We start from the raw sequence: 14,906 nt of genomic DNA, 5'->3' as shown, positions 1-14,906 counted from the left end.
TAGGTAAGCTAGAAAAATATTCCAATACTTCCTTCTGACATAGTTATATCTTTATTTTCCCTCATTTTTAAAGATAAATTAAACTCTGTTAGAATAAAACAGAGTGACATATTTTCACATTATTACATATATGTATTTCTGATTTGTGATTGTCTATTTGTCCTTGGCCCATTTTTGCCAATTCCAAGTTTATTTCCGTGTAAAAGGAGAAAGACCCTTCAGGAATAAAATATCTATATTGCTGTTGGATTTATTTTTTTAACCAGTGATAAATAGCTTTGCTTTTTTAAGCTGCTTTGTATCAAAAATCTAGAACAGTGATTTTCAACTGTTTTTAAAGCAATAAAACACTTTGTTTTAGGATCTGGTTTCAAGGATGAAGCTAAGAGTAGTTTCTTTCCTCTAATCTAACAGATTCGTCTTATAGAGCATTGGGCTTAGCCAGACTTCTTCCTGCCTTTCGTCACTCCTAGACACCGTGAGCAGAAAGAGAATAGAATCATCCTGGTAATAGCAGGGTTTGAAAAGTGGCCTCCAGAGAAGAGAGTGACACACCACACTGATGCCCTGAGGGAAGAGTGGAGGAAGTAGAAGTGGGTACAGTGTGTAGGTTCAGCTTTCTGTCCCCAGGAGTGCTACTGGCTCAGGGGTGGGTCAGCAATTTCCTGAATTAGTTCCACTGCGGACAAGCAAGAAAGCCAAACATTTCTTCTTTTATTGGACTAAGTGGATACAGTCATGGAACTTAGTGAAATTTGTTCAGAATCCTAAGCTAGAAAAATCCATGGGAAACAACACAACAACTTTCAAATCATGATGTTAAAATCAAGCACTCTTAAAATTCAGTGTCTAAATACAAACTACAACATTTTGACACTAGTCTAGTGATCACAATTACAAGGTGACCTTTTGGGATGATGTAAGTCTAATAAAGAGAACTTTCCTCTGAAATGTCTATTTACACACCGGCAAGTATATCACCTATACCTTATAAAATACAAGCAAAGGCAACATTTATCTATCCGCTTTTAAAAGTGTCCTTACCCCCACAGGTCAGCTGTGTACCACACTCAGCACAATGCAAACATCCTTGCCACCAAGCTCTCAGAGTTCTGATGAGCAGAGTTTGAAAACCACCAATCTGGATTTTTATAAGTTTAATGGACTCGAAACAACAATAAAAAATCATTTACAAAATTAAAGATATATATATATATGCTATTGTGTTTTGTTTGTTTTTATTAGCTACCTTAATGATTTGGACAGAATAACAGCTCCTGGATATGTCCCAAATGAGCAAGATGTTCTACACTCTCGAGTGAAAACAACAGGAATCATTGAAACTCAATTCTCCTTTAAAGACCTGCATTTCAGGTATAAGCAAATATATTTTTTAACTATTAATAAACGACATGTCACGCTCAATATTTCTGCACAGAGAAAAGCTCTAATTCGTGTTCAAGGGCAGTGACTCCTTGGGAATGCTCATAGGCCTAGTTTACTTTCTTTCCCGCTGTCCTTGCCTGCCCGCCTATAGCTTCACACATGGACCCTCATCCTGAGCTCCATCCTTCCCTCCGAGAACAGGTGGGAGCTAGAATTTACTTTCCTCGTACTTGAAACTGATATCCCATTTAAAAAAGAAAATATATTTAAATAACATTTAAGCAACAGGTGCTGGAGGTCCTATTTCCTTTGCCTTCCAACCCTCCCATTTGCTTGAAGTACTCTTATGAATTTACTTCCTTAATTTAAAAATGCAAATAACTGAGAAGAGAATTGTTTGAATATGATGCTATTTACTGGAATAGCAAGGCCTACTTTATAAGTGTGGTTTGGTTATGAAAACGATCCCATTCGTTTCATTGTCATTGCGTTATCAAGACCATCTTAGAAATTCTATTGCAATTGGACATGAGCTACCAAAGGAAAACACTTCTATGATAGCAAGAAATAAAAATCCCTATTGTAGTGATAGAAACGGTCCCTGGAAACTTAAGCAGCTCTCCCTACCAATTGTGGATAAGGTGAAAGATTAAGCATTAAAACCAGGTTCTACATGTATCCTTTAGTAATGAAAAAAAGTCAGTAAAGTATAATTAATAAAGTCATTCATGCATGCCGTAATAAGAATATTTTTGAAAAGTAGAAAAACTAGAAAAAAAAGTGACATTAATTATTTGTATTAACTTGTGGGGGAAATTCATTTTAGTGGGAAAATATTTTAAGGCATTTTAAGTATTAAAATTGGTAATACACAATATCTAATTACAATAGTTATTACAGGATAATTTACAAGTTAGTGTGGAAGAAAGCTCCTCAAAATGTATCCCTAAATCTCAGGCCCACAAACAGTTAATTTTCTGAAAGGTGAGTGAAAGAGCAAACCAGGGCAAAAGGCCCGCAAAGACTGGGACTGACATCCCTGTCGGTTAGGTGGTAAGCAAAGCTTATCTGCAGTCCTGTCATCACTGTGGGGTATTTCCTCTTTGGCAACTACTTTCTCCAGGCTCCTGATCTGTGGTCTAGTTTCTGGGGTTTTCCTTCGGGAGCTCAACTCCAATTGCTCTGTCCTCTGCCTGCCCGAGGTCTCTCAAAGCATTTCTGGCACACTTGCCTTTTCTTTCTTACTCTCCTCCCTTCTCTCCACATTTCTCACTGAAACACAAAAGGTAGGTATAAGCCTTGAGTCTATTCCAAGTTTCCACCCCCAGGTTCTCCATTAAAGAACAGCGTTTGTTAAGAAACAAAGGCCCTTTTTCTTTACTTGCCTGATGAGTTTATTGTAAAGTCCTAGCAGAAAGTTATCACTTGATGTTAGCATGTCTTACATAAGCTAATAAAATTCCCCAGACCCCAGATTGTCTGGTTCATAAGTCAGTTATGAAAATTAATGTCACGTATCAAACACCTAGAAGTTCGCAACCCTGGTCATTCTCAGAAACCCTGGTCTGTTACTATCTTCTCAGAAATAGGTAGGCACCATCATAAATTATCTTTTTTTATAAATAGCTGTTCGTCAAACATTCAATGCACAGAGCCTCTGTGCTTGCTGTTCTCTTTGCCTAAAATGTTCTGACCTTGGATGTCAGCAAGGACTGGCTCCTTCTTAAGTCCTCGAATCAAATGCTATCTCCTCAGCGAGCCTTGACCATCCTATCTATTAATCATCCTTGCATAGCCCTGTCACTACTACACCCAGCAGTGTGCTGGTAAACGTATAAGAACAAGCTCTCGGGGGCAGGGAGACAGGGAAGGCTTATCTGTGGCCCTTTATTATTTCCTTGGTGTAAATAACCTGACAACGTCCAATTTCAACTGACCAACATGTTGTCACTCATGTACAGTTGCAAAGAAACAGCACTTAATAGCTACACCGATGTGAGCCGCCGTCCTATCATTGATATATTAAACTACATTATTTTTCTTTTGAAAAACCAATATATGAAACTGTTTCTTTATCAGTTCACTCTTTCTGTTTCTGTTTCTGCCTCATACACTCTGACCTCTAGGAGGCCAAGGGCCGTGTCTGTTTACAGCTCTATCTTCTGTGATTATCAGCATGGCTAGCACAGAGTGAGCACACAGTCAACTCCTGCGAGATGAATACAAGCACTAGTTCAAACACGCTATGTACATTATCTTTACACCAAGAAACGGAAGCTACTAGTAAGCCCAGCCTGCGTGACTCAGTGGTTGAGCGTTGACCTATGAACCAGGAGGTCACAGTTTGATTCCCGGTGAGGATACATGCCCTGGTTGCAGGCTTCATAACCCAGTAGGGGGCAAGCAGGAGACAGCCGATCAATGATTCTCTCTCATCATTGATGTTTATATATCTCTCTCTCCCTCTCCCTTCTTCTCTGAAATCTCTCTCTCTCTCTATATATATATATATATATATAAATGGAAGCTAAAACTAGGTGAAAGATTTCCCCAAGATCATATATCATATATAGAAGTACTAGAAATGTGATTAGCATGCACACATTTCTAATTTCAAAGACTGCACTTCTTACACTGCATGTCACTGATGGATGGGCTATGGATAAATTGGGATGGAAACTCTTCTTTTTCTATAATGCATCTGGCATGTGCTTCTTCTAGTCTTGTCAGTCATTCATACGTCCCTTCAGAGAGAAGAGGGGAAGGGGAATAAAATCAAATGACAGCCTGCTGGGGGGATATCTCTGAGCTGGCAGCCCCGATGGGACTCGACGGACCTGTGCTCCTAAAACCAGGGCACATGATTGCCAATGAGCTCACTAAACCTCAGAAGTCATGTTCATTTCCTGGAGAGGCCTATTGTGAGAAAAAATATATTTAAAACACTGTGTTATTTTTAAAATGCAAATGTATACTACTCAGAATATTTGCTTTATAAATTTATGAATATTTATATTTAGTTCTGAGTGAAATAGGTGTTCCAGGAAATAAACATGACTTCTGAGGTTTCGTGAGCTCATTGGCAATCATGTGCCCTGGTTTTAGGAGCACAGGTCCGTCGAGTCCCATCGGGGCTGCCAGCTCAGAGATATCCCCCCAGCAGGCTGTCATTTGATTTTATTCCCCTTCCCCTCTTCTCTCTGAAGGGACGTATGAATGACTGACAAGACTAGAAGAAGCACATGCCAGATGCATTGTAGAAAAAGAATAGTTTCCATCCCAATTTATCCATAGCCCATCAGTGACATGCAGTGTAAGAAGTGCAGTCTTTGAAATTAGAAATGTGTGCATGCTAATCACATTTCTCGTACTTCTATATATGATCTTGGGGAAGTCTTTCACCTAGTTTTCGTTTCCATTTCTTTTTTGCATATTAGGCTTTTATTATATAGGATAGGAATTTCTACACTACACAACTACTACCTCTTTGCCATCCACTAAAACCACTTTTCAGTTCTTTTCTTAATAGGTTTTTCTTTCTCACTGACTCAAGAGGGTAAGTTATTAAAGGCATCTTCTATGAGGAAGAGAATGCAGGAAATTTCTCTACAAAATATTTAAATTTTACTATGAAATATTAAAGAACACAGTTATACTTTTTATAGAAATCTTTTTTAAAATATATTTTTATTGATTTCAGAGAAGAAGGGAGAGGGAGAGAAAGGTAGAAACCTCAATGATGAGAGAGAATTGGCTGTCTCCTGCACAACTCCCACTGGGGATTGAGCCTGCACTCTGGGCATGTGCCTTGACCGGGAATTGAACTGTGACCTCCTGGTTCATAGGTTGACGCTCAACCACTGTGCTACACCAGCTGGGATTTAGGGATTCTTTAAAATCAATTAAATATGTTTTTAAGTTGAGTCAGAGCAATATTAATCCCTTAATAAATTCTCACAGTTAAGTCACCTTTTTTCCTTTTTTTGAAGTGCTGAGTAAGATTATCTAAAAGCATACAGGCATTTGTAGTCTAAAATTTTGTAGTATTTCAAACAGGAAATATAAAAACAATGTATATTCCAATTTATTTCAGAAAGCGCCCAGGTATTAAAATATAGTGCATTAGCATTGATTTGTATTCACATACCATAAATTATCATATCACTATTTAAAAACCAAATACTTACTTTAAATATTAAATTAGAGTATTCAGGAATTTTAAACAGGAACTTCAAAATGAAAAATTATCTCTGCCAATGTACTGTATCATTTTCATGTATCACCTAATTTAATGGAAATTACCTTAGAGTTCTTATCAAACCAGAACGCCAACTGGCAAACTGATAAAATTAATTACCTTTACAGGTGTTAAAATACTGTGTAAATGGAAAATGGAATGCAAATGCGAGACCTCTTATTTTTGTAAAATAATTCCTCACGACAAAGAACTTACAGATTTATCAGAATTTATTAAACAATTATAGAGAAGTCACTTTCCATGATTAAAAAACAATTGACAGAACATAAAACTATACAGAAGTCAATGAAAAGAGGTCAGAAAATATTACAACATAAAGCTTGAGGTATTTTAAATTTAATATAATTATTTTCAACATTCGAATGGATATCATATAAAATAAATTATAATTTTCCTGAATTTGAAGTTGAGTCATGCGCACTGTGTTAATTTCTGGGAGGAAGATTCATCTTAGCTCAGGAGTGAGTTTGGTGTCTACCCAGCAGCTATATTTCAACTTAGCTTTGTTATTCTCTATTAGGTCTCATAGAGCAATAACTCATGTATACTATCTATTTGATTAAGTTATGTTTATGGTTAATATTACCAAGATAATAAGTTATAGAACACAATGTGTAATTTATTCTAATGATAGAACTTATTTTAATGAATTTATAAATTATACTATTCAATAATTAGAGAATTACAAGGTGGGTATTTTAAGTTCCAAACATGCACACAGACTTAGCAAAAAGTATATAATGATACTAACAATTATGGGAGTTTAGAGACCCTGGCTCCCTCATAGTTGTAAGTCCTTTTGATTCTGTTTTTTTTTTTAACCCCAAATAATTAAGGATTTTAGAATGACCTCTGTGTATATACTTTATGTCTGCAAGTGACTACCCTGATTTTTAGAACAGGGCACAAGACGAAGACTTGATTAGGCCATTTTGCTATGGCTCTGTAGTGATGACACAGATCCACCTGTTGACCCTGTCATGTAGCCATCTTAAGAGGTTATGTCAATTGTGTTAAAACCAAGTATCTTGAATAAATCTCATAATTTAAAATAATACTTTAAGTAAATAATTTAAATAAATTCCTACTCAGATTAGATCTATTTTTTTGTGTGTGGACAAATATGTAGATGTCAGTAATTATAATTTTTCTAAGAGAATCACATGCTTATAGGATGAACAAAAACATTTAACAAATAAATTAGCTGCAGTAGCATTATTTATTTTTAGCTATCCTATGTCATATAATGGTTTTGCAAGCACTGTAAAGGGCAGATTAATAATAATCTATTCTGATATGAAGTATGAATAATCTTGTGTGGTAAATATTTAGCCAATTGTTTACCATAAGCCCATAAAACTCAAAAATTTATAATAGACTATAAACTCAAATGTTTAGTCAACTGCTTAATATAAAGCTATAAAACTTTGATGACTTGCCCTATATTAATGCTCTGGGCAATTTAACCAATTATTGATGTTCTGCTATGAGTTAAAAGCCTGACCAGTCAATTTATAGCCGCATCATACATTTCAGGCATTTAAAAAGTTAAAAAAAAGAAAGAATTCTAGCTTAAGTACCTTACTTAATAAGAAAATATATATTACCAAAAACAAGAACAAAATCCTTTACCCAAAATGAGAACTGCAAGTTCCAATCTCTGTTATTATGGCACTCTGGTAACCTTAACTGTTTAGGGAATTAAGGGTATTCAAGCTGTATCACACGTCCGTTCACCAGATCAATTGCCCGTATTGATTGGCCCAAACCAAATGTTCATCAGCAAGTATATGTGTTCTCTGTGTTTATCTTTGTTTTTCACAGAATGGTCATCATGGAATATAAACACACACACATATAGAAAATCACTGCTTCAGTGAAATGTATAATAAATAAATGCTCTACTTGGGAATCTTCAAATTGTATCAATAGGATGTTATGCTTTATAGCTCTAAAATAAGCCTCAAATTGAAATCAGAGAAAACACTAAAGTGAAAAGTGATGTATGAAAAATAAATTATGACAACAGCAGAAAAACATTATGCAAGTTTTCTTAGAACTAACATTATATCCTGAAAAATCTATATAAAAGCAAAACTCCAGCTATTGGTCTGATTTGCTAATGAACATTTCAGTTCTATAATGTTTTCATTACTAGGGACTCTCTGTAAATTATTTTTAAATAAAAAATATATCAACAGGAGAGAAACAAGGTTATCCTCTCGGAGATAAAATATTTGGTTACCATGCAGGGAATCTGAGCAGTTATCTAAAGTCACATTAAAAATATTCTCAGATTTGCAAAATTTGAATATATCTGATTGAAAATATAAATGTGATTAAATAAAGAAAGTATCAATCAGAATAGATGAAGATAGGTTCATTGTCCATAAAAGAAGATAAAAGATGCCCCAAACAAATGCTAATAGGACTAATCCAAGTCCTGTTTAATAGGGAAAACTTAATCAAGATATCTTGGAAATTGGTTCCATCATTCTTACTGTGAAATTTGAATATTTGGCGCACAGAACAAATATCCCATTCATCCAGTGACTTTTGTCCTGGCTCTGTGATTAGTTAGTTCTCCTTTATAGGATACCCACCGTGGAAGCAAACTCTGATGAGAGGATTAGAGCAAAAAAAGAAACAAGAATTATGAAGGTTCTTACATGTGAAAATCGAGTGGGTGGGAATACAAGGGGTGGATTTAGTTTGACAAAGCCCACCATAAGTTTAAACCCGGTGATGTACACTCCATCCTCAACTCACCAAGTTAATCCACAAGTTAATGCATTTTTGCCCAATGACATTTCACATTTCTTTGCCAATAAATGATCCATCATGTACTTATATATGATTAAATGGAGAATATGTGAAACACCTAGAACACAGTATCTCCATTAGAAAAATGAAACAAAACACCTGAAAGGTGGAGAATTTGCCCAGTGACCTGTTTGGCGCCACACAGAACCATCTGACCAGAGGAGAAAGGTCAGACTCCACAGCAAAGGTAATTGCAATTCACTCGATGAGGGTTTGAGACAATCAGATATGTCCTACTTGAGGACCTCTGGTTCAAAGTAAGTAGACTTAAACTTAATGATATCCACAACACACCATGTTCTCTCATTCCTTACACATGCACTTTACATGAAAATACCCCCTCCATGCCATTAACATGGAATATACTCATTTATTTAGCACATTTTTATTGCATGTCTATTGTGCCATCAGGGATAGTGCCTGACACCGGGGATATAGCCATCACTACTATAGATAAGGTCCCTGCCCTCATGAGGCCACTATTCTATGAGGGAGATAACAGATACTAAATATGTAAAACATATAAATAACCAAACCAGTTAACGACTGATTGTGACAATTACTATAAAGGAAGTTAAGAGAGTGGTGTGATAGAAAGTAAGTGAGGGATGGAGAGAGCCTTCTTGGTGGAGGAGACATTAACACTGAGACCTGTTGAGAAAGAAGTGTTACATAAGGAAAAGGGGAATCATGTCACATGGAAAGGAGACAGACTACAAAAGTCCTGAAATAGCAAAATTTAGGTTTTTATTAAAGGAACTGAAAGAATAACCTTGTGATTGGGCTGTATTAAAAAGAGGAACGTGGTGTGAACTTGGATAGGTAAGCAAGAACCAAAACTGCTGTGGCCTTAGTGGTCATTAAACCAGTTTGGGTTTGATTCTAAAGGTGGAAAAGATGCCATTGAATAGTAGACCTCTGGCAATGGCCCTGGTCAGAAATGCTGGTGGCTTATCCAAGAGGAAGAGTTGGAAAGAAGTGGTTGAATTAGAAACTGCATTTTTGATGTGATCTAAATGGATGGTAAGGGGATGTGGGGCATTAAAAATGTAGCTTCTGTATTGAATTGCCACGTCCACATTGGTGCCTTGTGCCAAAATAGAAAAAGAGAAGGAGAACCAAATATTCAAACACCTCCTCTGAGTAAGTCTCATGATCCCACAGGCTGAAGTAAACCTCCCTCAGGGTCACACTCTACCCTATAGATTAGAATTTTATTAAATAATATTATAAAAATGTATTTGTTTTTCTCTCTAGCACACAGAGAGCGCTTTGAAGCTAGTGAGGATATTTTTTTCATCTTTGTGGCTGTAGGTCTAGCACAATGTCTAATGCATGAATTTATTTCTGGGCTCTCTATTCTGTTTCATTGTGTCTATGTGTCTTTTTATGCCAATATCATACTGTTTTAATTAATATAGCTTTGCAATATAGTTTGAAATCAAGGAGTTTGATGCCTCCAGCTTTGTTCTTCTTCCTCTAGATTGCTTTGGCTATTTGGGTCTTTTGTGGTTCTTTACAAATTTTAGGGTTGTTTGTTCTATTTCTTCGAGAAATACCATTGGGATTTTGATAGGGATTGCATTGAATCTGTAGCATGGGCATTTTAACAATATTAATTCTTCCAATCATGATCACGTTCAATAATCATTTGAATGAATGAATGTAGGAAGAGCTAAGAAAACAGTCCAGGAATTATACTATCAGAACTATGATGGCTTCCAATCTTCTTGTGGATTATATTAATTTAAGACTATATATAAACTTTGATCAAAATCTCCTAAGGCTAATCAATTTCTTACTAAAACTCTAAGCTACCTTAAATTTCCCACATGCTCCAAGTCAGTGTGTGATTTATTTTACTACAGTTTGCATGAAGTAAAAAAAAAAATGATGAAATTTCTTCTTTAGTCCTTGAGCTGAAAATTGGACAAAGAAGATGTATTTTATAATGAATAAAAATCAAAAGACTACCGTTTAGAGATATAAAAGTATCCATTTAAAATTCTAAAAGTTAATCTTAATGAGAATTTTGGAGGTTATTTGCAAGTTTTGTTATTCTATTATTATTTTTTTAAGAATGTTCGATGTTGGTGGACAGAGATCTGAGAGAAAGAAATGGATTCACTGCTTCGAAGGAGTTACATGCATTATATTTTGTGCAGCACTCAGTGCCTATGACATGGTCCTAGTGGAAGATGAAGAAGCGGTAAGTCTAAAAGGAACATAAGGCCAGGGTGAAAAACAAGCATTTTCACTTTGCAATATTACTACCACATTTTCCAACACAATTAAGGCCTTCCAAAGGTGTTATTCCTAGATCCTTGTTTATCATGTCCAAGATTAATATTTTGCAAATAATAATTCTACACATTCTCATCTTTTAAACCAAACAGAACAGAATGCATGAAAGCCTTCACCTGTTCAACAGTATCTGTAATCACAAGTACTTTGCCACCACCTCCATTGTCCTGTTTCTCAATAAAAAAGATCTCTTTCAAGAAAAAGTCACCAAAGTGCATCTTAGTGTCTGCTTTCCAGAGTACACTGGTAAGATAATTTTCATATAACTACAGAATAGTAAAAATTTATATAGATACATATTTCCTTATCTGGATCTTGACATGCAATATGTATGAGGTTGAGGCCTGTAGTACATTTTGAGTCATGTGTGTGATCCAAACTAGAAAGAATTTTATAAGAGAAAACATCCCTACTTTGTCTGCATTAAAGCAAAGCTCTAATAAATAAATAGGAGATGGTTAGATAGACTGGTGTTGCTACTCCATCGTAATGTATCAGATGAGTTGCAAACATTAAACATTGTAATAGGAATGTAAATTTTATTTCAAACTGGAATTTTTCATATATTTCCTAATGAAGCCTTGGGATGCTGTATTAGATCTCAGTGCCTCCTCAAAGTCTGAATTAAATTTCCGGAAGGATAGCATGAATGAATTTGAGAATAGTGGCACCTTTTCTTTTTCTAATTGTCTAGAATCTAGGACCAAGAGTTTTAGTGCTGATCCTATTAACCAGTAATTATAAATGTCGGGTTCTCTAGAAGGGTTATTTTCCCTTTGGAAACTTTTTTTTTTTTGCCATTATATGCTCTGTTGTCAGTAAAATTGGGTAAGATGGAAATATTTATGATTTATACACAAATACAAGCAATTTCACTACTTGATACATGAGTAACTTAGATGTTATGAGGACTATGGCATTCTGTCAAAATAACTATATGTGCTAGTCAATAGTTAGTGTTTGTATCTTTCTTCTGCATTTATAAATATTAATTATATGTTCACACATTTATCATATGATTAAATATCATGATTCTGTGTTGAATATTATAAATTTCTATTTTATTTGAATTGATTTCAGAGAGAAAGGGAGAGGGAGAGAGAGCTAGAAACATCATCGATCGGCTACCTTCTACATGCCCCACACTGAGGATCAAGCTTGCAACCCGGGCATGTGCCCTTGATCAGAATCTAACCCGGGACCCTTCAGTCTGCAGGTCAACGCTCTATCTACTAAGCCAAACAGGCTAGGGCTTGAATATTACAAATTAAATATAGGCTTACAACAATGCTTTCTTTTAACTACTAGAGTTTACTTCTTAGAGCAGTTTTTAGTTTAGAAGAGAAAATACAGAGTTCCCATATACTCCTTCTCGCTGGTCAGCTCCCACCGTTTCCCCTATTATTAACATCTTGCATTGCTACAGTCTTGTTACAGTTGATGAACAGATATTGGTATATTATTAACTAAAGTCAGCAGTTTCGCCCTAACAGGTTTGGCTCAGTGGATAGAGGGTCGGCCTCTGGACTGAAGGGTCCCAGGTTCGACTCCAGTCAAGGGCATGTACCTTGTTTGCAGGCACATCCCCAGTGCGGGGTGTGCAGGAGGCAGCTGATTGATGTTTCTCTCTCATCGATGTCTCTAACTCTCTATCCCTCTCCCTTCCTATCTGTAAAAAAATCAATAAAATATATAAATAAATAAATGGATAAATAAGTAAATAAATAAATAAAGTCAGCAGTTTGCATTAGCGTTGAGTCTTTGTGTTGTACAGGTCTATCGGTTTTACCAAATGCCTGTTACGTGCCCGCCATTACTGTGTTATACAGAACACTGTCACTGCCTTACAAATCCCTGTGCTCCACATTCATGCTTCTCCTCGCCCCCCAACCCTTGGAAACCCCTGTTATTTTCACTGTTTTTATACTGTTGCCCTTTCCAGAATGTCATATAGCTGGAAGTATACAGTATGTGGCATTTTCTAATGCCTTTCACTTTTCAATATTAAATGCAATATGCATTTAAATGTCCTCCATACCTTTTCACGGATTGATAGCCCATTTGTTTTTTATTGTGGAATAATATTTCATTCTTTAAACAAACCACTTTCTGTATCCTTTCATCTATTGAAGGATATCTTGGTTGCTTCCCGTTTGGGGCAATTATGGATAAAGCTACTATAAACATCCATGTGCAGGTTTTTGTGTGTACATAAGTTATTGTGGAAATGCCTAGGAGTACAATTTCCGGATTATATGATAAGACTTACTTTAACTTTTTAAGAAATTGACAAATTGCCTTCAAAAGTGGCTGTATCATTTTTGCATCCCCATCAGCAATAAGAGCTCCTGTGGCCCCACATCTTTGCCAGCATTTGGTGTTGTCAGTGTTTTGGAATCTTAGCTGTTACATTGTTTTAAAGATCGTCCCTTGTGGAATTTTTCTCCTGATAATAATAAACAAAATCTTACCTTCTTGGAAAATCTTTATGCTACCATTCTCTCCTGTGTTAGGTACCCACTCAGCACATTCTGCTAAAGCCACAAGTAGGTCACTTTTAGGTGTCTTGTATTTGTTAGCCTTCTTATTTTATTTCTGCCTTCCCCAATTGATCCACTTTGTGTCCTGCTACTAGTCTAACTTCCTTTTAAGCACAGCCTTCATTGGCTCTTTATTTAACTTTACTAAAACATCAGTCAAGAATAGTTCTCTATCTTACATTTCTCATTTTAGCTGCTTTGTTTAGTTAGCAACATAGCTCATAATCTGGCCCATACCACCTACTCTGCTTGACTTCCCATAATCCCTTTATGAAAATCTTTCATTTTTACCAAACCCAATTCTCCAAAATGCACATTAACTTCTCAACGCGACCCTGAAGTCTAGTGGTACAGGCCATTCTCACCCTCACTTTTGCTTTTCACTCATATAATTTTTCTGTTTTCTTCTAGCTATTCCTTAAGGTCTAGCTCAAATACCACCTCATTCTGCAGTTCACTTTGTAACTTTTCTTTTCTTCATTTTGTTCATATGAAACTAAATGCACATATAGACACACAGACTTTGATATATATATAGACTTCATTACTCACTTACTTGGTTGTGTAAATATATTAGTATTTCCCCTCTATTGATGTAGAGGTTAAATATTAGCCACTTGAAGTCCTCACTGGTTAAGTATAGTTCCCAGCACAAAGTAGGCATTATATAAATCCCAGATAATTGAGAATTTCCAATATTGACTTTTTAGTACAGAGTACATCAACTAGAAGCACACAAAGTACAATCTTAAAACTTACTGATATTATTTATAATTTTATTTCTTACGCAATTAATGTTTTATTTCTTTTTTAAAAAGGGCCAAATACATTTGAAGATGCAGGGAACTACATCAAGAACCAGTTTCTAGACCTGAATTTAAGAAAAGAAGATAAGGAAATTTATTCCCACATGACCTGTGCTACAGATACCCAAAATGTCAAGTTTGTGTTCGATGCAGTTACAGATATAATAATCAAAGAGAATCTGAAAGATTGTGGACTTTTCTAACAACCTCTTTTTTCCTTCCATTCTTGCCTATGTATGTTTTTCAAGATATAAAAGGAAAGGTGCTATGTGATGTGTTGTTTTAAGAGATATTAACATATCTAGAAATGTAAGTAGCATTATAAAGCAAAAAGTTTTCACGCAAAGTTTGAATTTATTGTCACCTGTATCTGGATCAGTTTTTATTTCTGTGGGACATTGAGAATGAGGTGTCTTTGATGTCCTCAGGTCTGAAAACTGGTATATATCAGAAATTCTACATCAGTACAAATCACTGGCATTGAATTTGCTTGGAAATTAAGTTCTGCATTGTGGCCTATTTTTAATCATAGAACAATTAAAAATGCCAGGTAATCCATATTATTTCCATTGGCCAGATTTTGAGAGGCATTCATTTTGGTTGCTAATGTAACTGTGCCTGTACTATAGAGACTATTCAAAGATGATACATGTGGTATTTTACTGGTCCATTATTCCTATTTAGCCAGCTGCGAATGAAATGTTCACTTGTTGATGCAAAATTACATATGCAAGAAAATGCATGCAATTTTATCTGTTTCCTTTTTTTTCCTTAGAAAATAGTATTAAT

The 14,906-nt window shown here is 35.6% G+C and overlaps 1 protein-coding gene across 1 annotated transcript in view; it reads left to right on the top strand.

The window, feature by feature from the left end:
- The window catches only part of GNAT3 (guanine nucleotide binding protein, alpha transducing 3), a 45,215-nt gene extending 30,859 nt beyond the window's left edge, over window positions 1-14,356 (top strand). The window contains exons 5-8 of the mRNA XM_006774917.1: window positions 1,246-1,374; window positions 10,547-10,676; window positions 10,864-11,017; window positions 14,130-14,356. Coding sequence (XP_006774980.1) covers window positions 1,246-1,374; window positions 10,547-10,676; window positions 10,864-11,017; window positions 14,130-14,320 — 604 coding nt within the window. The 3' untranslated portion in view covers window positions 14,321-14,356. The remainder of the gene's footprint in view (window positions 1-1,245; window positions 1,375-10,546; window positions 10,677-10,863; window positions 11,018-14,129) is intronic.
- The last annotated feature ends 550 nt before the right edge of the window (window positions 14,357-14,906 follow it).

This window comes from Myotis davidii, unplaced genomic scaffold (genome assembly GCF_000327345.1).
Source record: "Myotis davidii unplaced genomic scaffold, ASM32734v1 scaffold125, whole genome shotgun sequence".
Lineage (NCBI taxonomy): Eukaryota > Metazoa > Chordata > Mammalia > Chiroptera > Vespertilionidae > Myotis > Myotis davidii.
This window is presented reverse-complemented; position numbering and strand designations above follow the sequence as displayed.